Source organism: Phyllostomus hastatus, unplaced genomic scaffold (assembly GCF_019186645.2).
Source record: "Phyllostomus hastatus isolate PE091 unplaced genomic scaffold, TTU_PhHast_1.1 phas_contig_81, whole genome shotgun sequence".
Classification (NCBI taxonomy): domain Eukaryota; kingdom Metazoa; phylum Chordata; class Mammalia; order Chiroptera; family Phyllostomidae; genus Phyllostomus; species Phyllostomus hastatus.
The window spans coordinates 1,350,888-1,378,665 of record NW_025333962.1 but is presented as its reverse complement, the minus strand read 5'-3'; the positions used below and the strand labels follow the sequence as shown (position 1 = coordinate 1,378,665).

At 51.8% G+C, this 27,778-nt stretch overlaps 1 protein-coding gene across 1 annotated transcript in view; it reads left to right on the top strand.

The window, feature by feature from the left end:
* ADAMTS2 (ADAM metallopeptidase with thrombospondin type 1 motif 2) overlaps positions 1-27,778 on the top strand; it is a 253,189-nt gene that overhangs the window by 69,605 nt on the left and 155,806 nt on the right. The window contains exon 3 of the mRNA XM_045850512.1: positions 4,384-4,543. Coding sequence (XP_045706468.1) covers positions 4,384-4,543 — 160 coding nt within the window. The remainder of the gene's footprint in view (positions 1-4,383; positions 4,544-27,778) is intronic.

The following is a 27,778-nucleotide window of genomic DNA, read 5'->3' as shown; positions in this document are numbered from 1 at the left end:
AGTAACCAACAAATTCAGTAAGATTCAGGATACAAAATACGCATACAAAAGTCAATTATGTTTCTGGGTTCCAGCCAAGATGGAGGCGTAGGTAGGAACCCTTCAGTTCCTCACACAACCAAAAGGAGGATAACAACCAATCTAAAATCAATAGACAACCAGAAGTGCCAGAAAATCAAACTGCATGGAACTCTGACAACCATGGAATTAAAGAGTCAAACAGAACAACCAGACTGGTAAGGCAGGGGACGGAGAGAAACCACGGCAAGGCAGTGAACTGCGCAGACAGGGCTGTCTGAGAAACCATGGCAAGGTAATGACTGTGTGGGCCGGCCTGGCTAGGGTGAGGCGGTGGGCTGCACAGACGGGGCTGACTTATGGGGAAACGGAAACTGAGAGCTGGCTGTGGACTACAGCAGTTGCCGTGGCAGGAGAAACTCCCAGTCGCACACAAGAGTTTGTTGGAGAGTGTGCTAGAGTCAAGCAGAGCTGCACTGTTCCCTCTCTGGCCCCTCCCCCACAAGCAGCACTGCAGCACAGCAAGGAGGGTTGCCCTGCCCTGGTGAATACCTAAGGCCCTGCCTCCTTACAACTTACAACTTACCAGGGGTCCTGAACAAAGAAATAGGCCAAAATGAAAGAACAGAGCAAAACTTCAGAAAGAGAGCTAAATGATAAGGAGATAGCCAGCCTATCTGATGGAGAATTTAAAGCCCTAGTAATCAACATGCTCACAGAACTGATTGAGCTTGGTCAAAAAATGAAAGAACAAATGAAAGATACCCAAAATGAAATAAAGCAAAATATTCAGGGAACCAACAGTGACAGGAAGGAAAACAGGACTCAAATCAATGATTTGGAACAAAGGGAAGAAATAAACATCCAACCAGAACAGAATGAAGAAACAAGGATTCAAAAAAGTGAAAAGAGTCTTTTGAACCTCTGGGACAACTTGAAATATTCCAATATCCGAATTATAGGGGTGCCAGAAGGAGAAGAACAGCAGCAAGAAATTGAAAACTTATTTGAACAAATAACAAAGGAAAACTTCCCCAATCTGGTGAAGCAAATAGACTTCCAAGAAGTCTAGGAAGCCCAGAGAGTCCCAAAGAAGTTGGACCCAAAGAGGAACACACCAAGGCGCATCATAATTACATTACCCAAGATTAAAGATAAGGAGAGAATCTTAAAAGCAGCAAGAGGAAAGAAGTTACCTACAACGAAGTGCCCATAAGGCTATCAGCTGATTTCTCAAAAGAAACCTTGCAGGCAAGAAAGGGCTGGAAAGCAGTATTTGAAGTCATGAAAGGCAAGGACCTACATCCAAGATTACTCTGTCCAGCAAAGCTATCATTTAGAATGGAAGGGCAGATAAAGTGCTTCCCAGATAAAGTCAAGTTAAAGGAGTTTATCATCACCAAGCCCTTATTATATGAAATGTTAAAGGGACTTATCTAAGAAAAGGAAGATCAAAAATATGAACAGTAAAATGATAACAAACTCACAGCTATCAATAAATGAACCTAAAAAATAAAAGAAATAAAACAATGAAAACAAAAACTAAGCAAACAACTAAAACAGAATCAAAGAAATGGACATCACATGGAGGGTTTTCAGTAGGGAGGGGCAAGGGAGGAATAGGGGGAAAGGTACAAGGAAGAAGAAGCATAATTGATAGGCATAGAATAGATGGAGAGAGGTCAAAAATGGTATACAAAACAGATAACTCAAAGAACTTATATGTGCAACCCATGCACATGAACTAAGGGGTAGGGAAACACAGAAACACAGGCCTGCATATGTGTGGTCAATGTATATTTGGTAAGAAGCCAGGAGTACTCAGTGGGCAAAGGGCAGTCTCTCTAATAACTGGTGTTGGGAAAACTGCACATTCACATGCAGAAGAATGAAACTGAACCCCTGTCCTACACCACTCATGAAAGTTAACTTGAAATGGATTAAGGACTTAAATGTAAGAACTGAAATAATAAAACCAATAGCACAAGTGACAAAAGCAAAAAATCAACAAGGGGGACTATATTAAATTGAAAAGTTTCTGCACAATAAAAGAAATAAAATGAAAAGGCAACCTACAGAATGGAAGAAATAGTTTCAAGATATAGTGGTTAATATTCAAAACATATAAGGAACTCATTCAACTCAATAGCAGATAATAACAATAATTAATAATTGATTAAAAGATGGACAAAGGATCTGAACAGATGTTTTTTCTAAAGACATACAAATGGCCAAGTACCTGAAAAGATGTTCAATATCACTGACCAAAAGGAAATGCGCATCAAAACCACATTGAGGTAACCCCTCACACCTGTTAGAATGACTGTTACCAAAAGGTAACAAGTGTGGGTGAGGATGTGGAGAACAGGGAACACTGTGCACTGTTGGTGGAAATGTAAATTGGTTAAGTCACTTTGGAAAATAGTAGGGAGGTTCCTCAGAAAATTAAAATTAGAGCCACCATATGACCTAGCAATCCTCCTTCCAGGTACATATCCAAAGAAAAGGAAAGAGATCAAAGAGATGCCCAGACTCCCATGTTCACTGCATCACTTTTTACAGTGGACGTGGAAGCACCTAAGTGGCTGTCTATGGACAACTAACTGATGAAGAAATATGGTGCATATATGCCATGGAGTGTCACTCAGACCTTCTAAAGAAGGAAACCCTGCCATTTGTAACAACATGGATAAAACTGGGGGACATTAGGCCACAGAAAGACAAATACTGCATAACCTCGCTTATATAGAGAATCTAAACCAGTCAAACTCACTGAGGCAGAGAGTGGAATGCTGGTTACCAGGCTTGGGGAGGGGCAGGGGAACAATGGTCGAAGTGCACAGAATTCCAGTTACTCAAGAGAGTTGAGTTCTGGAGACCCACCACACAGTCACTGCCCACAGCTGACGACACTGTTATGTGCTTAACATTTGCCACAAGGGTTGATTTATGTTGTGTTCTTGATGTAAAAAATGATGATAATAAAGGGGGTGGGAGGACACTCTGAGAGGCAATGGTCATGTTTATGGCCTTGGTAGATAGCAGTGTTGGTCTCACAAGTGTATACTGATCCCCCAAACTCGTGGATTTCTAGACATTAAATATGTACAGCTTTTTACATGTCAATAATACCCCAATAAAGTGGTTTTTAAGAAACTAAAACATACCGCTGAATGAGTCATGAGTGAGTGAGATAAAGAAAATGTATCTGCAGGTTGGCACAATGGAGGCTCTTGTATGAGACCACTGCTATGTGGACACTGTACCAAAAAATCAAAGTGTGGCAGCTGGACAGGGCAGTAACCAAGCATGGTCAAGGGGAGGGCAGGGTCATGTGCGGTGGTGGCTGCGGGCTGTGGAGCCAGTGATTGCAGTGATTGAAGGGAGAAGAAGAGCTGACCAGATGGCCAGAGTGGAGGGCAGGAGCAGGGCCTCCCAAGCTGAGGGGCAGGTCAGTTCAGGGGCAGGGAGGCCCAACCAGGCCCCCTGTGTAGGAAGGACAGAGCTGTCCTGGGGACTGGTGTGAGATATGCGAGCTGGAGGCAGGAGGGGCAGGCATCAAGCCTTGCATACTGGGGTGCAGAGCAGCCTGGCATCCGAGGGAGGTGGGCCCAGCGAGAACACCAGGCAGGAGTGCCACAGCGGTCCTTCAGGGGGCGGTGGTCTTGCCGGGGGCGGCAGTGCAGTTGCTGTAGAGTCAGGGCTGTGACTGCTGGGGCTAAAGGGATGCACAGTGGGGGTGCTAGGGGCTATGGCCCCCTGCAGGTGCACACAAGTTCTACCCATGGCACCCCTGCCTGGCAACCTGGAGCCCCCACCACTCAAGCCTGCTTTTCCCAAGGAAAGCTGGAGTTCCATTTTTGAAACGTTTGAAGTCTAACTACTTTGAGTATTGGGTTCACAACTTCGAAAATACTGTTGGGAGTACAGTGAGCATGTCTGTGGGCAGATCCAGCTCTGGCTGACAGTTTGACCTTTGCCTTGGACTTGGGGCTCCTGGAGATGGTGGCACTGGTGCATCTTGGTGTCCACCTGGGGCCACACACAGGCCCATAGTGGTACTTCAGTTCTTCCTAGCTGTTCTGGACAGTTTGGCCTTGCAGACCCAGATGAGGAGAGTTGGAAGATGGGGGTGGGAATAACTTAGCAGAGCCCCTTCCCCAAATAGTCCTGTGACCCTGGCCTCAGTGAATGGAAGTGGACATTGTGGGCAGATGGGCCCCTGAGGCCCCCGTCTGTGACGGTCCTGGCCCGGGGTTTCAGCACTTATCTCTGCCAGGTGGGAGATGCTGCCTTCTGAGACCCCATTGCTGTTCCCGTCTCCTGTGCTCTGGGAATCTGAACCGTCTCATCTTTGCCCTGCAGGCTGGCCTGATCCGCATGGAGGAGGAGGAGTTCTTCATCGAGCCGCTGGAGAAGGGGCTGGCAGCGAAGGAGGCTGAGCAGGGTCGTGTGCACGTGGTATATCGCCGGCCATCCACCCCCAGGCTCCCTTTTCTGGGTGGGGCACAGGCCCTGGATACAGGTAAGGCTGCTGCAAGTGTGAAGGCTGCGTGGTAAGCCTTGATCGTCTGCCCTAGGCACCCCTTCTGCAGGCCTGGTCAGGCTGAGGCTGAACCCTGCCTTGTCAACACAGTGGGGGTGCTGGGGTGCACAGGACCACAAGCCTGCAGGTGTAGGGCCTCCAGGGTGGGCAGTGAAAGCTGCCTGAGGGTCCACCTTCTTCTTCCCAACGGCCAGGAAGAGTCAGGGAGCAAAGGAGGCCCATACCAGGCCTGCAGCCCCAGCCCAAGACCTGAACCCATGTCTGTGACCATGAGCCTCTGAAGACATCTGCAGCCTCCAGACAGCCTCTCTCCATGGCCCGCATGCCACAGCCATGGCCATGGCCATGGTGACCACGCCTCCCTGGTTGCTTGCAGAGAAGCTCCCAAGGGTTCCATCAGCCCGTGGTGGGAGGGGAGTGCACACAAAGGCCGGGGCACTCTCAGCAGCCTCTTAAACCTACAAGACTTCCAGGTGTCGTTTTTTTTCAGCTTAGAGCCCTGTGCACTATGGGCCAGGCATATGGGAGGAGCCATTGGACAGTCACAGTGACAGTCCCCCCTCCCCCTCCACAGCTACATGGAGCGCTCTGGCAGGATGGGCTCACTGGCCAGCCCAGACTTTTCCAGCATTCCAGGGATCTCAGGTCACAGGTCACTGTGAGGCCAGGTTGGGATCTGACTGTGGTCCCAGCAGGCCTCACAGGCCCCAGGGCCCCAGGGTCTGGATGAGACCACCCTGCCTATGTCTGGCTCTTGTGTGGTGGTCTCAGGCCTCAGCCTCAGGTCCTGGACCCCTGGCTGCTGGCAGGTGGCAATAGGCACAGCGGCCTGGGTCTTGGGTGAGGTGCATCTGCATGTTTAAGTCATCCCCAGCAGTGCCGCTGGGCCAGACCCCCCGGGCTGTCATTGGCAGACACTCCCCCACCTGCAGCAGCCCTGGCTCATTTATCTTAGGTCTCCACCTTCCCAGCTTGAGGGATAAATTGGGTGCAGCCTGGCAGGGCAACGTTCTGATTTCAAGGAGCGGTGTCATGTATCTTTGCAAAGGAATTGTTCCATCAGGAAGCCTAGCACTCTCTGGAGCTGATCGATACTTCTGGCAGCCCTGCATCCCGTTGATAAATCGCTGTCTGCCTGGGCTGTGAACAGGGAGCCTCCACTGCCCCACTCTCCCTAGCCTCAGCCCTTCCTGTCTCTTTCTCAACCTTGGGCTTCTCTGTAGGGGGAGGAATGAAGAGGAACCCCACAGGGTGTGGCTGGAAGTGAAAATGGGCAGGGGACGTGTCTCAGAGCAGGGGCTACCAGGGCCATCACCTTGCTCCCTGACGGCCGGCTGCCCTTGGGCCAGTTTGAGCCCCAGGCCTCATCTTCTCTTTTGTCCTGTGGGGTTAGAAAAGCCTGTGTCTCAAAGAGCTGAGGTCCTGCTACTTTGTGCTTTAGGCCTGCGTCTTCTGGGCTGGCCTCTGCTGGTGGTCTCGGGGTCTGGCTCAACCTGGCTGCAGGGCTGCCCATGACCTGGGCTAGTTTCCAATCCCACCTTCCATGTGGTGCTTGTTTTCCTGAACTGGACAACCCTCCACTGCGGCCTGGCAGTCCTGGCCTTGTTAGCCATGCTTCTGCTGGTCTTCTTCTATTAAAGCTTCCCCTCCCCCATATTCCCTTATCTGTCTACTTTGGTGAGAGCTTGGAACTCGGAACTTAAGAATTTCAAACTCAGAATAAGTCCAGAAACCGTTGGCTTTACAGGAGTGTCAAACTCATTTTCACCAGGGGCCACATCAGCCTTGCAATTGCCTTCAAAGGGCCAAATGTAATTTCAGCTTCTTAACAGTTAAGGAGTAGTTACATTTATACAGTCCTAAAATTATTTTGGCCCTTTGAAGGCAACCTCAAGGCTGATGTGGCCCCTGGTGAAAATGAGTTTGACATCCCTGGCTTAGAAGATGCTGGGGAAGTCCAACTACACTGTTTGGGGGCTGAGGCTACACTGGAAGGGGCAGGGGGAGCCTGCCCTGGCTGGGCTCTGGGCCTCAGCCCTGGGCTGTGCATGTGCAGGCTATAGGCCAAGTCCCCTTTCCTTGAAGCGTCTGCCTGACCCTGCGTGTGTGACTTGGTCCATGGACAGCATATTTCTCCCTGGATATGCCTGATTGTTCCCACCTGGCCCAGGACTGAGGTACTCACTGGCTGGAGAGCGTCCAGATTCTTGTTATGTTGGGGCTTGGCTGAGGGCCCCCAGTGACATCAGACAGCACAGACCAGCCCTCTATCAGCCTGGGCCCAGTGAGGGCCCACAGTTAGACACCAATGGGAAAGCAGTGTCCTTGACTGGCTACGTTTGCTCCTTGCGCTTTCCTGCAAGAAAACAAGAGCCTGGAACCTGTGTGTATGCCTATGCAGCAGGGGAGTCCTTCTCCAGGTGAATTCTGATGGGGACCCTGACATGTCAATGTCGCTCCTGCAGGCTCCTGAAAGCACATTTGAACTCCCCGCCATTACTGGTGAGTGGTGGGTGTGGTGGGTCCTCTGGGGAAGGGGAAGCTCCTGTCCTAGGACTGGCAGGGGTGGGGTGGGCCTGTCCCTCCCACACGTCTCCTCTGGGGTGCTGGGACACATTGTTTTCCCCGGGCAGCCAGCCAGCTGCTTCCTAGAGTGTCTCAGGGGTTCTCCAAGCCTCAGAGACTCGTCACCACTGATAGTCTCCACTGCCTGAGGGCAGCTGCAGGGTCTCAGACGGGAACAGCTGGAAAATGCAGGTTCTAACGTGCTTCCTGGACCCGGGCCAGCATTGGGTGTGTACCTAGCGGCCTAGTGTCACCAGCGTCACTCTTGAGTCCTGGAGGAGAATGAGGGGTGAGCCAGGGGCTGAGAAAAAGGGGAAGAAAGGCTTTTCTCTGCACACTGGCTGTGGGATATGGCAGAAGCTTCTCTGCTGGGCTCTGCTGGGCTCTGCTGGGCTCTGCTGGGCCCAGCAGCCTGGCCAGGGCAGGAGGGTGGAACTTGGAGTCCGGGGTGCTAGGGTGGCCTTTCAGAGAGAGGTCTCTTTCAGGTATTGCAAGTGCCATTCTCTGTCCCCTCTGAGCCAGCCCTGTGCCCCCAGGCAGTATGTTGGGTGCGGGAGTGCATGTGACTCCCGCATCTCTGGGATGTGTGTGTTTGCACCTGCACGCGCACTTGCCCCGGATCGAGGTCTGGGCTGCTGCCTGAGCCCAGCCCTAGCTGCCGTCTGTCAGCCCCGTTATCTGCGGTTGTTGAGGGGAAACCGTGGCTCGGGGGTGTGGGCAGGGGAGCCTTGGCTGGTGGTCCTGGCACACCTCACCCCTCCTAGTCTCAGGCTGCCTTACATGTTGCCTCTGACCAGGTAGCTGTAACCAATGGCAGTTTATTCTCTTGTAGCTCTGGAGGGTGGAGTTCGTGATGAGTGTCACTGGGCCAGAATCAAGGTGTTGGCCAGGCTGTGCTCCTTCCAGAGGCCCAAGATGGGAACCCATGCCCCACTATTCCCAGCGGCTGGTCGCTGCTGGCACCCCTTGGCTTGTGGCCATGTCACTCTTACCTCTGCCTCTGTGGTCTCATCACTGCTTCCTCTTCTATGTGTGTGTATGTGTCAATGTCCCTCAGTCTCTCTGTTACCAGGATGCATGTGATTACAACTAGGGCCCTCAGATCATCCCGGGTGATGTCCCCTGTCTCAAGACTTGTAATCTAATTATATCCTCAAAATTCTTCTTTGTCCTATAAGGTAACATTCCCAGGTTCCAGCAATTAGGACCTCATGTCTTTGGTGGTGTGTGAAAGGGGTGCACATCTATCAGGAGTGATGCTTCAGGCCTTTCTCACCCCTTCTCAGGGGACAGTGCTCAGGCACAGGCTAGGCAGGCCCCTTGGCCTTCTGCGTTTGCCGGAGCCCTCTCCAGGCTGTGGGCCTGCTGCGGCTGAGCTGGGTGGAGACTGGGTCGTGCCGTGGCTAGGGCAGTCTCAAGACCATGGGCACAGGGAGATCAGCCTTGCTGTTGGCGCCAAGTGCCTGGCTGTCAGGATGGGGTGAGGTGTGAACTTGGGTCTTGGGAAGGTCCCCATGGGGCTAGGAGAGATCTGGGGTCGCAAGCTAGGCCTGTGGTCTTTCTGCCAGACCCTCAGTGCCCTTGATGGAAAGTCTTGCCATCCCAAGACGAGGGCTGCAAACTGAGAGACTCCGGGGTCCAGTAGGCAATCCAGTGAGGGTAGCAGTAGGGGCAAGAAGCACAGCTGCACCACCCTGCACCTGGCTTTCACTTAACCTGTTTGTGACACAGACATGGACACAGAGAGTCAGTCTCTGCTGAAAGGGGAATGCAGTGGCACGCAGACCTGCCAGCCTCCTGGGCACAGGGCAGAGCAGAGACCCCTCCTCAGCTTCCTACTGTGACCTGGTGGGAGTGTGGGCTTGGGGCGGCAACCCTCCTACGGCCAAAAGGCTAGACATCAGCAGTTCTATGTGAACTCTCCTCATTTTCTAGTGTTGCTTCAAAGTTCTGAAAAGCACCATGTGGGCTGAATAAAACATGGCCCCCGTTGGCCACCTGTGCTCATGAGACACAGAGGCAAAGTGTCCCCTGTACCTTCTGGGCCTGCTCTCCTGGGCCCTGGGGCAGAGGCGGAGCTGTGAGCTCCTGCTGGCTGGTGGGTGGTTCCAGTCCCCTAGAATAGCCTCTGGGCCTCTGGGCCCTGGGCACCCCCTGCCCGACCCCACCTTACACTAGGCCCCTGCAGAAGGAAGAGCCGAAGGAAGAGTAGTCAGACAGCTCAGCACCCATGACCTCGGCTGCCCCCTCCTGGGAGGCAGTCAGTGAGTGCCAAGCCTCGAGGGGCCTCCTTGGTGGGCTGAGACAGTGACAGCTGCCACTGTCAAGGAAAGCCTGTGAGAGAGAGAACGGAGCTGCCGAGTCTTCGCCCAGCAGCCATGGTCCTTCCTCCCCACTGACCTGCTGCAGGTTTCCAGGCCAGTGAAGAGTGAAGCTGCTCTAGATGAACAGGGCCAAGAGCCCATGCTGGGAGCTCTCGGGCTACCACCACGCATGTTCCAGAGCCGAGGTTGCCTCCTGTAGGCAGTGGGCAGCACTCCCCACCCTGAGCAAGCCAGCAAAAAGTGGCCTGAGGGCTAGTGCTGCATTTTTGCCAACTGGAGGCAGAGAGGAGGAACAGTTGGGGAAGCGGGCAAGTTAGAGCTCTAACTTGCTGGAAGCCAGGTCAGGAGGGCTCTTGGCCCTGAAGTGGTTTCCACAAACTTAGTGGCTTAAAACAACTCAGGTTTATTCTTTTACAGTTCTGGAGGTTGGAAATGGATCTTTGTGAACTAAGCTGAAGTTGTGGGCAGGACCAGTTTCCTCTGGAGGCTCAAGGGAAAAACCCTTCCTCACCTGTCTCAGCTACTGGTGGCAGCCAGGTCCCCTGGTTCCTGGCCACATCCCACTGCCCTCCACTCCACGGTCACAGCAACTTCTCCCCCTCTGTTGGGGCTCCTTCTGTGTCCCTCTGGTCAGTGGCCCCCTGGGATAATCAGCATAATTTCTTAATTTACATCTGCAAAGTTGCTTTTCCCATGTCAAATAACACAGATTTGGGGATCAGGCCGTGGATAGCCTATGATTCAGCCTGCCCAGTGTCTAAGTGTAGAGGAGGGGAGAGGGGGGCCCTTGGCTGCCTTTGCACCCAGAGCCCCAGGCCTGGCCAGAGTCTCAGGGAAGGGACCTCTCTCTGTGTCCTCAACCAGGCATTTCCGATCCTCTCCCTGAAGTTCTGGGGCCTGGCCTGGCCGACTCAGGGGGTGACCAGGCTTTCGGATCAGACTTGGCCCCTCCTCAGCTCAGCCGGCAGCTGCCAGCTCACTGAGTTGCAGTGAGAACCTGGGTGCCTTGGGGATCAATTCCCTGGGCCCTCTCAGTTCCTCCTCCTCCTCACCCCACCCAGCCTTGCAGCTCGGGACCAGAGGAATCCCATGGAGAAACACTGATTGTGAAACCCGAAGCCCCTGGCCCACCTCGGGAGGCATGCTTCAGAACTGTGCGCAACCTTGGCAGAGCCTCTGTGCTCCCTGGCTCTGGCTGGCCCCTGAGACAGCCGTCGCAGATGCCAGTGAGATGACGTGGACTCACGCTGGGAGGGGCCCCTGCTTGTTGTCTGAGGCCTGGAGTTGTCTGGGGTCAGACTTGGTGCAGCCTTCTCTTCCATGCACAGCTGATCAGAGCTCTGCCTTTCCTTTCCTTGGGTGTGCATTGTGAATGTCTCCCAAAGCACTTTGGTTGGCACACAGCAGTTGTGCCTGTGTTCAGGTCACACAGGGTCTGGGAGTGGAGTCCTGCTGTGCTTCGGTGCTTCTGGGGTTTAATTAGCAAGAGCAGTGTGTCCAGTTGTCTTGTTGGCCCTGGGCTCCAGTGCCTGCTCTTTGGGGGTCCCCAGCACGGCAGTCTGGAATGCCTCTGGGGGGAATGAGCTGTCTCCAGGAGCAACCCCACAGGCCCATGACACGTGTGCTCCACACATGTCAGCTGGCCTGACAGCTGGGCTGGAATATCCATGGGGACTCCATAAGCCCCCATCCACACTCCAGGGACCCCCAGGGGACAATGGTGAAAGAGACCTGGGCTTCCTGTATACTGCATCTACACGGCGGGTCAGAGGGACAGGTCCCCCACAGCTGGTCCCTGCACAGAGGTCTCCTGGGGATACAGAGGGCCCCGAGGGTGGGTGAGAAGCTCTGGGTCCCAGCTTCAAGGATGGGGCTGCAGAGATGGCTTGAAAGATGTCTGAATGGGGACAAAAGGCTGTTCAGCAGCAGAACCTGGACGTAGGCCCAAGGCTCAAACTCTGCCAATTCGCACCAGGTAGAGGCCCTGTTTCCCTTCAGAATTTTCTGCAGGTTAGCAAACACTTCAGTGAGATCCAAGCCTGAAGTTTTCTATGAAAATTTCCAATGTCCCTTGACCCATTTTTCTTTGAAATTAATACCAAGCAGTGCTGTGCACTGGGCCCTGAAGGGATGCTAAGCTGGGAAAAGGTCACACAATTAGGTGGGAATGTTGATGTCTGCTCATTCTCCCTCCCACTGCCAGGCTTGATTTTTCTCCCTCAGTTCCACTCTGACTTTTGTGCGCGTGCACACATGCACAGTTGGAGCATGGGCTGGATCCTTGAGCCAGATGTCTCTCACAGACCTCTTGACATGGTCACAGTGGCCTGGGCTGTGGGTCAGCCTCAGACAAGCCTCAGGGAATGTGCCTGGAGTAGACAGAAGGACATGGCAGTGGAGTCTGGCTGGAGCATGTCCTGTGGGGTGTCCGGGCAGGGTGATGGTGCCCTTCAGACCCGGTCAGGGTTTGGGGACAGCCTGCAGGACAGCAGGGACCTAAGGAGTAGGGTAGGGACCTGGTGGAGGAGGGGATCTGGGAGCTCGGCCTGCACAGAAGGGGGGATGCTGCCAGTCTGGGCTTGAAAGGACCAGCTGCCTGGCAATGCTCCGCAGTAATGGGGGCGTGAGAACACGCACGCTGCTGAGATGGGACGTAGGCTCAGAAGGAGCTCCTTCTCTCATTCTTCCATCAAGTCCTTCCCTCATTCAGCACATTCTTACTACGCATCCACTGTGCCTTAGGCTGGATTGGGTTGGAGACACAACAGGGAACGAACCAGATGGAGTCTTTCAGAGCTCACGGGCCATTGGGGGAGACACATGAGCAGGTGCTGCAAAGAAGGGTAAATCCATGAGCAGAGCAAAGTCTGAGAAAAGGGTAGAGTGAGAGGTCAGGTGAGGAAGGAGCAATCTGCTCCAGGTCACAGGTGCCACTAGTCCAGTTGGAGGGGAGGCCTGGCCTTGGGCAGTAGGCTCCAGACAAAAGGGACATCTTCTGGGCCAGAAGGCTGGGATGGGTCTGCTCACGTGGAGTTGCCTGTGAGGTGATGGGAAGCCTTGAGAGGCTCTCAGTGGAGGGAGTGGGAACAAGGAAGCTATAGAGGATGCCAGTGGCCCTGATGCATGGGTTCTGGACCTTTGGAGGTGGAGCTCACAGCACGTGGGTGAGGGAAGGGATCCAGGATGGCTCCTGGCATTTGGAAGCCCTGAACAACTGGACAGATGCTGTGTGGCTGTGACAAAGATGGAGGTGGGGATGCTGGTGAAGGCCAGGTAGCCGGGCCAAGTGCAGAAGCCAGAAATAGAGCCTTTCTTTTGGCTTTGGAGCTTGGCCCTTCTATTGCTCCTTGCTGTCTGGCTCAGAGGACCGGGTTTCCAGGACAGATCATGCCACAGCAAGCCTACCTGGCTTGAAGACTCTTGGTATGGGGCTCAGTGGCCTTAGACATGGCCCACACAGCTGGGAAGGCTCTGGGGAGCACTGGCTGCTCCTCTGCCCTGAGAGGCAGAGAGGCCCTGCTCTGTGAGATGGGGTTGCTGGGAAGAGCATGAAGTCCAGGGTTCCTGCAGATGTGCACGTGTCCATGCATCTCTGGCAGGCCCGGCCCTCCTTCCCCAGTCTGCACTCTGGGGAGGGGCCCAGGCCTGCTAGGACGGATGGAAGCCTGTGAGCACGTGCAGGTCGTAGGCTGTCCACCTGGGTGGAGCCTGGGGCTGCAGTAGTGTCCTCACCTCTACGTCATCCTCCCTTGGAATTTTGATTTGGAGATGCCCTGGCAGGTGGCCTCAGGTTCTTCTGGTGCTGACCCTGCTGGCCTGAGCCTGGCCTGGAGACCTGGAACCTGTCTGTGAGCAGCAGCCAGGGAGTGCTTCCAGAGAGAGTGGAAAAATGGTCGGATCCTAGCTCAGGACAAGTGCAGCTTGGGCCAGAGCCAGATGGCTTCCCACTGTAGCACCTGGAGTCTGCAAATCCTCACCAGTGGGGGGTTTGCAGCTAATAATTCGGCTGATCCCTCAGCGAAGCACTGCTGCTTTTTGCTTTAATTTGTGTGTCTTTGATCACTGGCGAGAATCAATGCTCTGCCAGCATTCGATTACTTTGTATGTCTCTCTCCCCATTTAAGTCCTTTGCTCATTCGTCTCCTGGAGTCTCATGTATCCGGATAAGCCCTTCATCTGCTTTAGTATTCACTTGCTGTCATACTTCGCACCAGCCTTTCCCCAAGCTGTAGTTCCCCTTTCCTTTTCTGTTTTATTTGTTTTTATGGCCTAGTCCTTGGGTGACTCTTCTCCTGCCACTGGAGCTACATTGGTGCCCCAGGGACAATAGGTTTACCCAGGGCCCACCCAGGACAGTGGTCTGCCTCCCTGTGTCCTGTAATCAGCCTACAGCAGAAGGCCTTGGCTCCCCACTGAGCAGCCGTGAGAGTCCAGAGAGGGGAGGGCAGTGCTGGAGGAGTGTTCGCCCCTGCAAGCAGTCCCCAGAGCATGGCAGGCATGCCAGCTATGGGTCCTTTTAGGGACCCCATGGGTGTGGTTGCTGCTATCATTGTGCCCATTTTACAGACGAGGAAACTGAGGTATGGATGGGTCACAACGGAAACCGTCAACCCTGTGGAGGCAGGGAGAAGCCAAATAGGACTCAGGGTTGTGCAGTCCCCTGCTCAGAGCTTGCTGTCCACTCCAGAGCCTGGGCTGACCAGCCAGTGGTCTTGGGCCCACCTTTAGACTTCCTGTCACTGGGACACATGGGCCTTCCAGGCATGGAGGTTCTGCTTATGAGATGCAGAAACTGAGGTCCAGCAGGGCATGAGGAAGTGTCTCAGGTTACTCAGCACATGAGCTGCATAGGAAATCTTTTGCTATGGAATTTACAGCATCAGCTGCAGTGCCTGGGCACAGTTGGAATGAAATAGCCATGAAAAGAAAGAATGAATCCTGCTTCCCGGGAGACTGCTCTGGGGACTGCTGGGAGGCCTGGCCACGTGGACCCGCTTCCTGGAGAAGTTGTTCCTGGTAGGCTGGAGAGCTTGCCACTTTTAGTGTTGCAACAGCTCCTGCTGCTGGCTGCAATTCTTGGGTTTGTTGTGCAGGCAGGATGTTGCTTGGGCCATGCCCCCCTGGGGCCTTTGCGGCTGAACTGGGGAGACAGTCTGGGGCAGCTGTCACTGAGGGCCGGGGAAGACCAGCCTGGCTGCTCCCAGCACGCGCTGACAACCATTCACCGAGCATTGTCTTTGACTGTAAAGTGCCCGTGGGAAACATACTCTGTTTGTGTAGCTCTTGTTTAATTAGTTCACTCACCAGATGTTCACTGATTGCCCACACAGGGCCCAGCACAGAGCCAAGCTGAGACCCCAGGCACGAGACCCACAGAGCCCCAAACCTTGTACAGCTCTTGGTGACGGGTCAGCCCACGAATGCCTCACAGTTAGAGACTGTGGGAAATGCTTCTACATCAGCACAGTGGCTGGAGGTCAGGGTTGAGATCTGAAGTGTGGACTGGGGCTCATTAAGGGAGAGGAAGCAGTGGGAGCAGCAGGGGGGTACCCTGTGGGGAATAAACTTGGCCTGTTTGGGGGTCTTGCAGGAGGGGCCCAAGGAGCAGATCACAGCGGGTGTGGTGGGTGCAGTGTTGGAGCTGGACCAGTGCCCTGCTGCTGTTAAGTGGAGGAGTGGTGAGGCCTGGTTTCCATGGAAGAGGCAGAGAAGTTCAGGGCAGAGATCTGGGATGAGTCTGCGGGCATGGCTGGCACAAAGGGGTGTGGGAATGGAAAAGAGTGTATGGATTAGCAGCATGGGCCAATAAATTGAGCAGTAAGGATGCTGGGAGTACAGTTAGGTAATTCTCACAGCGGTCAGAGGGGTTACTGCCCACTGGGCAGAACCACATCCCTATCCAGGCTCTCCCCAGAGTCAGGAGCCAGGTGCCCCCTCCTGTCCTCACCTCTGCCCTCCCTGGCCCTGTACACCCAGTGAGGTGGTGCTTTCCAGATTGTCTCCTCTGCTGGAGTCCTACCCTGGGAAGATCTTGTGTGTGCCTGGGCCTTTTTTAGGGCTTCTATCCAGATCTTTCTGGACTCACCTTTGAAACCAGTAAAAATGTCATCTGCAGATTCTTAGTTGAGAGAAACGCTGCCTGGAGCTGGGGGACTTTCTGTGCTTGACATCAGGGATGCAGGCATTTCATGGGGGCTGCTCCCACCCTCCTGGTCCTCAGGGCCCTGACAATTCATGAGCTGGGGCTGGGCTGGCCAGGCTTGGGGGAACAAGTGGACTGAGCAGAGGACAGAGTCTCCTTAGCAGAACAAAGAAATGGGGCACCAGGCCAGTCTGGCAAGGCAATGTCCAACAGGTAAAGGACCAAGGGCCACCCAAGACCCCAAGACCACAGTCTGGAGATGACCATGGGCTGTGGGGAGTGGGACTCGGGTAGAGTCAACCAAGCTTCAGTACTGGTTGTTTGATCCAAGGGCTCCAGGGGGCTCAGGGTGGGAAGAAGGGCACTGGTGGCCCCCTCGACCCCGCCCACTCAACCCCAACATGCAGCTGGGGGTGACCACAGGCTGGAGAGTGTATGTACATGTGGGGGCCTGTGCCTAGTGCCAGGCTCAGGAGGGACCCCCGAATGGGTGAAAATCCCCGAGGATGGGAGCTTGTGTCCCTGTGACCTTGCCGAGAGCCTGGGCGTCAGTGTTCATGGAGGCAGTGAAGGGCACATGTCTGCAGGGTGTGTGATGCCAGCATCAGTGGGGTGCAGGCCAACGTGGGGTTGGTGGCAGGTGGGCTTCTGATTTCTCAAGAGAAGCTGGAGATAGTGATTTTATGTAAAACCTCTTCATTTTCAAATGTTGGCAACTAATTCAAAATTTTCAAACACCATGTATGGGCCAGGCAGGCCCTTGGCGGCAGTTGGGGCAAGAGAGCCCCAGGTACCCAGGAACATGTGGCCAGGCAGGGCTCTGGGTGTGGAAATGAACTCAGAAGAATTTTTATTTTTGTTTTGGGAACATCACAGAGAGCTTTCCAGCAGCTCCATTTTTGTGAGGAGGGATCTGCAGTTGTCATGTTTTTCTTGGAAGCTGGTGGGGAAGCCCATCTGCAGAACATTAGCGGGAAGGGATACAGGAGGAGGCTCCTTCCGGGCCTCCAGACAGGCCTGGGCAGGGTGGCCATTGGGTGGGAACAGCCCCCAGACCCCTGGAAAGGGCTTGCCAATCACTGGGTGTCCCCCACTGGCCAGGTCTGACAGGGCCGAGGGGGCAGAACCTGTGGCAGTTGTGCCTGGCGTGGGTGCCGGGGCCCCGAGGCTCTGCTTCCTTTGCATGCTCTGCCCTCCACAGGGAGCCTGTAGCATCAGGGGCAAATGGTCAAATGTAGGTGCAGAAGGGTCTGGTCAGATGGCTGAGCTCTTCATTCTAAGTGGTGTCCAGGAGTTACTTATTCTTGGCCTTCGTCTTCAACAGGGCAAAACGGGGCACACCGTCTCCTGGGGCTTTGGACTAGAAGGGCACTGGGTCTTCCCACGCTGAGGAGGCCAGCCCTGCAGGACCCACCCTGGGCGACTTCAGAAAACTCAGTTTGGGTGTTTGATGATAGGGACTCCAGGGACCAGGGTCCACAAGTCCCTCTCTTAGTGCCTGGAATGTGTGACTGCTCCCCAAGGATAGTGGCAGCCCATGAGAGGGTGGGGGGTGGGGAGCTGTGCATGACCCTGGTTTGCTGGTCTCTGCTCTGGCCTCAGTTTCCCTATCTGTAAAAGTGAGGGGGTTGGATGAAAGCCAGGCCTCACTGGTGGCTCCCAGGATGTATCCCCACAACCACCCCACACATTTTATTTGACTTGCACCATGTCCTCAGCCACTGTGAGTGAATGCTTAAAAGTCACAAGGTTTCAGATGAAAACTTCCATTTTTAGCTTCTCAGAAAGATCAGGGACCCTGGCATCTCTGAGCCTGTGACTTCAAGCAGTGTTCAGCAGGAGGGGCCAGTTCTTCTAGGTGGGCACCCACAGGCCCTATTCTCACTGTTTCACCTGGCCACCCACTCACTCTGTCCCTGCTGGTCCCAGTTGGCCCTGGAGTGAGAGATTCCAGGCCCAAGATGACCTCCAGTGGGTAGCTACCAATAATGCATATACTCTCTCCATCTCTGTTTCAGTCTGTCTCTCTCTCTCACACACATGCACTCACACACACACACATATATGTGCTTATGTGTGTGCAGAGCAGGCACATTTACATCTTCCTGGAATGAGCTGTGGCACCCTGAGGTGTTTCCCTGGGCTGAGCAAAGCCTGGGACAAGCCTTGCACAAGTCCTGCCACTGGGTCTTGGCAGTGGCCTCGGCTCCTAGACCCCCTGATACTGTGGTACTTATCACACTTATCAGTGTGGTACTTATCCCCAGGATCCTTCCGCTTTGGGAACCTGTAGCCCAAGTGAAGAGTCATAAGACCAGACCACCTGGGACCTGAGTGAGAGGCACCTGTGCTCCCTGCTGCAGGGGGCCCAGGGCCGCAGTGCTTTGGGGCAAGAAGGCAGCCTCAGGGAGCATTCCAGTGATGGGCACCAGCCTGGCTGGGGGACAGTGAGGGAAACTTGTGGGCAACTTGCCAAAGCCTAGGTGCAGGGTCTAGGCTGCTCCTGGGACCCACAAGATTGGCCAGTGGCATAGGAACTAGTTCCCAGATGGGCTGCACCAGTGCAAAGGGGCTCAGCAGGGCTGGCAGCTGGGTGGGTGGAGGAGTGTGCTCATTTGGTCCCCGGCAGCACTCTGACCCCAGGCCCCCAGACCCCGGCAGCCTGACCCATACCTGCTCCTTCAGAGCCCTCTGCTCCCCACTGATGTGACCACAGGAGAGATGGAGCCTGGCCTCTTATGTAATTAGCGTTTGTATCGGGTGGCTCCAGAGGACCAATTCTGGGAACGAGGTGGCTTTCCTACCTGCTGCCCCTTGAAAAGAGGTGGGGTGAGCCCTAGTCCCAAAGTCTCAGCAGCTGGTCTTGCCTCAGGGCTTTGCTGATGCACCTGTGAATCAGGCACAGGATAGGCTCTTCAGAAGAGGGGCAGGTGTGGGGGAGACCCCGAGGCAAAATGGTGGGGAGGGTCTGACCTCACTGGGGAGGAACAGAGGGAAGGTGGGGGTGAGATTGATCTAAGTCCAGCCCATGGCCCTGCCCTGGCCCTTCTCCCAAGCTGCAGACTCACTCCCTGCCACCCTCCTGGGGGCCTTCTTAGGTGTCCAGGGCTCTGGGCCAGACCTGCCAACCCAAGCCCTGCCCCCTCCTCAGGCACTGGTGATGGCCTGCTTTGTCACTGCAGATTCCACATTCTGGGAGATGGGGGCCTAGGGGCCTGGCATACAGTGGGTGCTTACCTGCCAATTCAAGTTTTATAACCCCCTTACAAATGGGCTTCTTTTGACCTCCTTTAGTGACTGGCCTTTGGCATTGCTGATCCCTACAGGAAGATGTTGACCCAGAAACCTGGGCTGTTATCTTCAGCTCCTCCCTCACCCTCTAGAGCTGTTCTGTGGATAAGCCTGACCACGTCTACCCCTACAATGCCTAGAGAAGCCACTGCCACCACCCTTGTCCCTGACTTTGCTGCCTGGTTCAGTTGCCATGGACATGACTTTCCAATGTCAGAGTACATTCATTCACTCATCTATCCAAACTTCCAACCATCCATCCATCATTTACCCATCCATCATTTATCCATCTATCCTCCCACCCATCTACCCATCATCCATCCATCCATCATTTATCCCATCCTCCCACCCACCTACCCATTCACACATCATCCATCCATCCATCCATTCAAACTTCCATCCATCTAGTGTTTGCAAGGCCTGTGTTGGGTATTGAGCATGCATAGTCTGGTCTCAGTCCTAGTTTGGGGGACATGCAGACAAGGGGCAAACAATAAGTGTTGCTCACAGCCTAGAGAGGCCTGGGGCATGAGCAGCTGACATTGTCCTGGACGGAGTGAGCTCTAGGAAGCTCATCAGAGCTGAGCTGCCGGGCCCAGGGCCCAAGGCCTGTGCGAGGACTCCAGGGACAAGGGCAGGGTATGCTGGCTGCAAGCACAGACTCTGAGGTCTTGGCTTCTGCCTCACTCTTTGTACCTCTGTGTCCTCATCAGAAAATTGGAGATAAAGAATTTCCACCTGCTAGGGTTGGGGGAGGATCAGGCCCCATCCAACTAGTCAAGAGCCCAGTATGGGCCAGGTGCATGCTAAGTAGCCCAGTGGTGTCCTGAGCAGAAGTTTGGCCACAGCCACCAGGCACTAAGGCTCCTTTCCACGGGCCGCTGCCCATACCCATCTCTTCAGCAGATGTTTTCTGGGCTGCTGTCTGGTGCCGCTCTCGGAGCGAGGCCCTCGTGGACCCGGCCGAGTACCCTCCTGCCTTGCCAGGTCAGGCATGAGGAACAGACACAGAATAGGTGATAGGCCCTGAAGTAGCAGGGCTGTAAGACCTGGGGACAGGTGTCCTGGAAAGAGCAGTACCGGGTGGCCCTGAGAGATGGGTGCAGCACTTCCCATCAGAGCCAGCCGAATACCTGCAGCTTTCTATGCTGAGTGGACGATGAGAGCCACCAGCCAGAGGCCGTGACAGACGCCATGATGTATTTTTTCCTCACACGCTGTTGCAAAGCAAATAGAACCAACTGAGCCAATATTCAACAGGATATATAACTTTATGAGAAATCGGAACCCCCAGCAGCTCTCCCTTGGGGCCCTGTGGGTGGGTGCTGAGGGGCCCTTGCTAGGATCATGCACTCCTTCCCCAGTCTCAGCACCTCCATGGCCACAGCCGGGACCCTTCACAGTTGTGCCCCACTGTCTTTGTTTTAGCGGGAATATATTTCTCTGTGTTCTGGGCACTGCCACCAGTCGATACAGGATAGCCAGGCAGACAGAGCCTGTGAGGGGGCAGTGTGCACAGCCTGGCCGCTCAGACAGTGTTCTGGGGTTTCCTTTGCAGCTGCCCAGCTGGATTACTCCTTTCTGCCTCCCACTCCCGCAGCTCCTATAAGCATTTGAGTTGCTACCCCTGGCCTTTTTTGACATATAATTCATATGATATAACATTTATTTTAACCACTTTAAAATGCCTAATCCAGTGGTTCTAGAATAGTATTCACTGTGCTGTGCGGCCAGCAGTGCCATTTAAGTCTGGGACACTCCGTCTCCCCGATGGAACGCCCTCCTCAACAGCGGTCACACCCCTTCCCCCACTCCCCTGCCCCTGGCAGTCACTAACTCAGCTGCCTACCCCGGACACTTGACAGAAGTGGAATCACACAGTCTGCGGCCTTCTGATTTGGCTTTACCCCGGTCTGTTAAAGCAGCCTGTCTTGCTGGTGCGTAGGCTCCTGGTTCACCGTGTGTTTCCTGCGCCTGTGTGGGCTCCACCCTGTTCCACGTGGTCTCTGAGGCCCTTCCACAGCCACATGTCTGTGCCATGGACCACTCTTCAGACTTGTGGCTAGGGTCGTGGGGTGGCTCCTGGCTGCTGCTTCTGACTTATTCATGACCATGGCCACTTCTCTGCTGCTTCCAGTTCCCCTCTAGGAACTGGGATGAGGGGTTTTTACTTATTTCTTCAGAAGACATTTAGTTGAAGACCCTCTTACATACACTTTCTAGATCAGTCCTTGGAAAGACTCCAGGGACCCTCTGTGTGAGAGCACCAGGTGCTGGTGACCTGAATAAACAACACTCCTACAGGTCTGCAAAGCACTGTCCACTGGCAGAAGGAAGACCCTGTGGGGCTGCATTAGAGTGTGGCTGCATCTCACACACCTGCTTCCGTCACCGGATGTGGAGCTGGCTTGGGGCCAAGGCTACTGGGGCCTGTGTTTCTCCGTGACAGCAACTCCATCTCATGCACTTAAAACAGGCAGCAGTGTGTGTTTGTGAAGCCTGGGGGTGTAACAGTAGGGAGAAGTGGGGACTGCAGTAAACAAAATCCAGCACATTCTTCCACTGAAGGGTAGCCTCCCCTGTGCTCCTGAAATGAGCTCCATGTTGACAGGGACGTGGCACTTGAAGATCCCCCACGATGGCGTGCTGACCAGGGTGCAGTCAGCTCTTGAGAAGCTCTGGACTAGAAATGTGAAATGTGAGGAATGACAACACAAACCTCCATCCCACCGTCCTCCCCAAGAGGAAAAGGCAAAACCATGAGAACCTGCTGCAGAGACTGACTGGCGCTGACCTTCTGGTCCGGAACTAGTGTGGGTGGGTGTGTGCATGCATGCACGTGTGGGTGCATATGGCCATGAGCAACAGGCTGGCAGAACCGTGAGAAGTCCTATCGGACTAAAGGGGATGCTGTCATTTATGAGAAAGAAAAGAACAGTGGAACTAAAATTGAAATAATACAGCAAGATGAGAGAGACAAGTCCAAATCATCAAGAGAATAGATGTGGATGGGTTAAAAACTCACTAGTGGACAGGTGTTGTCATAGTAGCTTAACGCAATCAGACCCAGTCCCAGGTCCACCATGTGCCATCACCTCATGTACAACCAAAGTGCAAAGGCAGGAGCAGGCTGAAGGGAAAGCGCGGAGACAGAAAGACCAGGCAGCCAAAGGCAGCCGTGGTTTCTGTTACCCTCAGACTCCGCTGACCGCAGACACGGTCAGACCAGGCCAAGTCACCATCGATGAGAACAGGTCCTTTCCCCATGTGACAGGACAGCTCTTAATTTCCATTCACTCAGTAAAGCTGCCTCAATGTATTGGGCATAAACTTTGTTAGAGATAAACCGACAAATCTATCATCATTCTGGAAGATTTTAGCCATTCATTTTCAACCACTGTTGGATAAAGTACACCAAAAATCAACAAGAAGGGGAAGTTCAGAATAACACAAATAGCGAGCTCGGCTTAGCGGACACAGACAGGTCCCGGGCTCGACCGTTAAAGGCCCCTCGTCCTCCTCAGGCACACACATGGCACTCGTAAAGAAGCCATCCATGTAGTGCGTCTCAACAATTAAAGGAATAGCTATGATGAAAATCCTGCTCCTGCACCATCGTGCCTTACAGTTAGAAATTAATAATACCCAAAATAAAAATCCCCACTGGAAATTTTTAAAAAGTTGTAATTCATGGGTACAAGAAGAAATAAAATGACACTTTAAAACTGAATAATAATAAAAGCACTAAATATCAAAACTTGGGTGGAATTTATATTAAAGAAGAAGACTGCATATTAAAGAAAGAAATTTCCAGCTTAAGACAGAAAAGAAAGCAAAATTCCCTAAAGGAAGTGGAAAAGATAATACAAAATAAGACCAGGAATCACTGAAACTGAAAACTTCTCAGTTCTCATGACTGTTGCTATTACAGGTTTTCAAGAGAAGAAATCGAATTCCTCAAGAAATTTTTGCATGGAAAAAAGGGAGTGCCGGGCCATGTGCCAACTGAATGTGTCCCTCTTTCAGGCTCCTGCCTTGTCTTACGCAGCCGGCTGAGCCCCCACCTCCCGTGCCTGTGGTGAGGGATGAGAACACCCACTCCCCTACCTCCCCTGGGGCTGACATCCTTTCACTCACGTGTTTTTGTGTGGACATGAGTTTTCATGACTCTGGCTTGTGCAGCTAGAATTGCTGAGTCTTATGGTAACTCTGCGTTTAACCTTTGGAGGAAGTGCCACACTGTCCTGAGCGTGGTGTCCCCGGCCCCAGGCTGGTTACCATCCACAGAGCCATAGCATGTCAACGAATGTCTTAGGTGCAGCTCACTGTGAGTTCCCACACTCAACCCTCAATCCTCCGTGCAACACCTGAGAAGCCGGCTGCTTGTCCTCATGAGCAAGGACCAGCCTCTTGCTGCGTGGGGGGTCCTGTTGGCTTCTGTCTCCCATCTGAAGGCCCCATCTTCTCAGGCCCCTGCCTTTTAGTTTTATCCAGAGAGTGAGGAGAGCATGGGAGGGGACTGAGCTCTGCTTCCTTGGGCTGGAGAATGAGCTCCACGTTGGGCTGCTTGGCAAGAGCAGAACCCCTGCATCTTCTCTCAAACCCCCCGGCCACTGAGCTTTGCTGCAGCTTTGCTCTCAGTGTCACATGGCTGTCATTTCCACTCACACACGTCCGTACTAGAATTTCTGGCTAGATATTTGGTGTTACGTTGAGCTGCCATGGCAAAAGGGCCTGGGGAGGTGGAAAGGGCCCACTTGATGAATCAGAAGCAGAAGGACCAAAGATGGCACAATTGGAAAGCAGAGGAGCTGGGACTCAAACCTTGGCCTGTCTAAAGCAAAATGTGGCCTCGTTCTGCTACTGGAGCTTCAGGTGTTTCCTAAGCCCCCATGAGGGATGAACAAGAGGACAAACTGGTGAGGCCTTGGCTCCTCCCCCTGGGGAAACAGTCAGCCATGGACCTGCTGCCAGAGGCCACCTGTGAGGGAGAGTGGGGGGCACCCTGGTGGACTGTTGTGGCTGATGGCAGAGGCTGCCAGTGCGAGGCAGTTGGTGAGATAAGGATGCACGCTCTGAACCCTCCCCAGGGCACTCACTGCCCTTCTTGGTGAGAACACCACTAACCCGGTGGCCTCCCAGGGCCTTGCACTCTGTCTGTTACTTCTACAGCACAAAGCAGGACCAAGAAGCCTGGGAGCTGGGGTTAAAATGTGGCAGTCATGTGGGTCACCCCCAGGTGTCACTGGCCTGGGCGCTGGCCTGACTGGGAATGGCTCTGAGAAGTCAGAGGTCAAAGGGCAGGCCATGTTTTTTCTTTATAATAGGTTGAGTGAGATGTCACTCATATGCTCAAATTTACCCACTCTAAGTGCACAATTGTATGGTTTAATAACATAGTCACAGATGTGCAACCAACATCACAATCAACTCAGAACATTTGCATCTGCCCAGGAAGAAACCACATACTCCTTAGCACTCATTCCTCATTGCCTGCAAGGGGGTTGATGGTTCCTTTCCAGTTTGGATGCCTTTTATTTCCTTTTCTTGCCTAATTGCTCTGGCTAAAAATTCTGGTATTATACTGAGCCACAGCAGCAAAAGTAGGCTTCCTCATCATGTTCACGATCTTGGAGGAAAAGCTTTCAGTCTTTCACTGTGGAGCATGATGTTAGCTGTGGGGTTTTTGGGAAAGCCTCTTATTATATGAGGAAGTTCCCTTCTATTCCTAGTCTGTTGAGCATTTTAATCAAGAAGAGTGTTGGATTTTGCCAAATGCTTTTTCTGTATCAGTAGAGGTGGTCATGTGCCTTATTTCCTCCAATCTGTTAATGTGGTGTATTATACTGACTGATTTTCAGAGGGCAAACAATCTGGAATACGTCTTACGTGGTCATTGTGCATAGTCCTTTTAATCTACAGCTGAGTTAGGTTTGCTAGTATAATCTTCAGTGTTTTTGCATCTACATTGATAAGCAGTATGGACCTGTAGTTTTCTTAATATGTCTTCGTCTAGCTTTGGTTACCAGAACAATGCTGCCCTCATAGAATACGCTAAGGGTCCCCTCATCTTTAATTTTTTGGAAGAGTTTGAGAAGGACTGGTGTTAATTCTTCTTTCTCTGATTGGTAAAGCCATCTGTTCCTTGGTTTTTCTTTATTGGGAGTTTTTGGTTACTGATTTAGTCTCTTTACTTGTTATAGGCCTGTTCAAGTGTTCTATTAATTCTTTACTAAATTTTGGAAGTTTGTCTCTTTCCAGGAACTTTTTTTCATCTAGATTATCTAATTTGTTAGCATATGATTGCTCACAGTATCCTTTTTCAATTTTATTTTATTAAATTTATTGGGATGACATTGGTTCGCATGGTCACATAGGTTTCAGGTGTACATTTCTGTGATACATGATCGGTATATGGCATTGTGTGCCCACCACCCGAAGTCAAATCATCTCTGTCACCACATATTTGGCTCCCTTTATGACCCCCTGCTCCTTTTCCTGCAGTAATTACCATGCTGTTGTCTGTCTGTGTTTATTAGTTTCAGTTTTATATCTCACACATGAATGAGACCATATGGTTCTAAGCTTTTTCTGACTGACTTAATTTGCTTAGCATAATATCTCAAGATCCATCCATGTTGTCGCAAACAACATGGCCGAGTAGTCTGTTGTGTACATGTACTATATCTTCTTTTTTTTAATCCTCATCTGAGGATAGTTTATTGATTTTTAACCTATCAATAAGGGAAGAGAGAAAAAGAGAGAAACATTGATAGGAGAGAGAAACATCAATTGGTTGCCTCCCGTATGCACCCCAACCAGGGGTGCATAGGTTGGGGGGGATCTTACCCCCAACCTAGGTATGTGACTTGACCTGACTGGGGATCGAAACCACGACCTTTTGGTGTTCAGGACGATGCTCCACCCAACTGGACCACCCATCCAGGGCTGTACCACATCTTCTTTATGTAGTCCTCTGTGGAAGGTCACTTTGGTTATCTCCATGTCTTGGCCATGTGAATAATGCTGCAGTGAACATAGAAGTACATATATCTTTGTGAATAAATGTTATTAAGTTTTTCAGGTAGATAGCCAGCAGAGGTAGATTGCTGGGTCATTTGGTAACTCCATTAATTTTTTGAGGAACCCTCAGACTGTTTTCCATAGTGGCTCTCCAGTCTACAGTCCCACCAGCAGTGAATGAGGGTTCCCTTTTCTCCACCACCTCGCCAGCACTTGTTATTACCTGTCATGTCGATAAGAGCCACTCTAACAGGTGTGAGTGGGTATCTTATTATAATTTTTATTTACATTTTTCTAATAGCTAAGGAAGTTGAACATCTTTTTCATATAATCTATTGGCCATTTGTATGGCTTCTTGGGAGAGGTGTCTGTTCAGGTCCTCTGCCCATTTGTTAATTGGATTGTTTGTTTGTTTGGTGTTGAGTCATATTAATTCTTTATTTATTTTTGGATATTACCCCTTTGTCGGAGCTGTTGTTTGCAAATGTCACCTCCCTTTCAGTTAGCTGCCTTTTTGTTTTGTTGTCAGTTTCTTTTGCTGTGCAGAGCTCTTTAGTTTGATATAGTCCCGTTCATTCATTTTGCCTTTACTTCCCTTGCCTTTGGGGTCAAATTCATAAAATGCTCTTGGCAACCAAGTTTCATAAGTTTAGTACCTATGTTTTCTTCCATGTAATTTGTTTCAGATCTTATATTTAAGTCTTTGATCCATTTTGGATTAATTTTTGTACTTACGGACAAACTAATCTAGTTTCATTCTTCTGCTCTGGCTTTCCAGTTTTCCCAGCACCATTTATTGAAGAGGCTTTCTTTTCTCCATTGTGTGTTTTTGGCTCCTTTGTCAAAAATTATTTTCCCATATTTTTGTGGCTTTATTTCTGGGCTCTCAATTCTGTTCCATTTGTCTGTGTGTCCATTCTTCTGCTAATACCATGCTGTTTGGATTATTATTGCTCTGCAGTATAATTTGAAGTCAGGTAGTGTGACACCTCTGGCTTTGTTCTTTTTTCTCAGGATTGCTTCAGCTGTTTAGGGACTTTTGTGGTTACACATACCTGATGACTTTTTGTTCTATTTCTTTAAAAAATGACATTGGGATTTTGATGGGGATTATATTAAATCTATATATTGTTTTGGGTAAAATAACCATTTTGCGTTTTTTAATATATTTTATTGATTATGCTATTACAGTTGTCTCCTTTTTTCTCCTCTTTATTCCCATCCATCCTGCACCCTCCCCCCTCACCAGCATTCCCCCACCCCCCTTAGTTCATGCCCACGGGTCGTACATATAAGTTCTTTGGCTTCTTTATTTCCTAAACTATTCTTAACCTCCCCCTGTATATTTTGTACCTATTATTTATACTTCTTATTCCCTGAACCTTTTCCCCTATTCTCCCCACTCCTCCCCCCACTGATAACCCTCCATGTGATCTCCATTTCTGTGATTCTCTTCCTGTTCTAGTTGTTTGCTTAGTTCGTTTTTGTTTTTGTTTTTAGTTTCAGTTGTTGATAGTTGTGAGTTTGTTGTCATTTTACTGTTCATATTTTGTATCTTCTTTTTCTTACATAAGTCTCTTTAACATTTCATATAATAAGGGCTTGGTAATGATGAACTCCTTTAACTTGACCTTACCTGGGAAGTACGTTATCTGCCCTTCCATTCTAAATGATAGCTGTGCTGAACAGAGTAATCTTGGATATAGGTCCTTGCCTTTCATGACTTTGAATACTTCTTTTCAGTCCCTTCTTGCCTGAAAGGTTTCTTTTGAGAAATCAGCTGAGAGTCTTATGGGAACTCCTTTTCTCTGCTGCTTTTAAGATTCTCTTCTTATCTTTAATCTTGGGTAATTTAATTATGATGTGCCT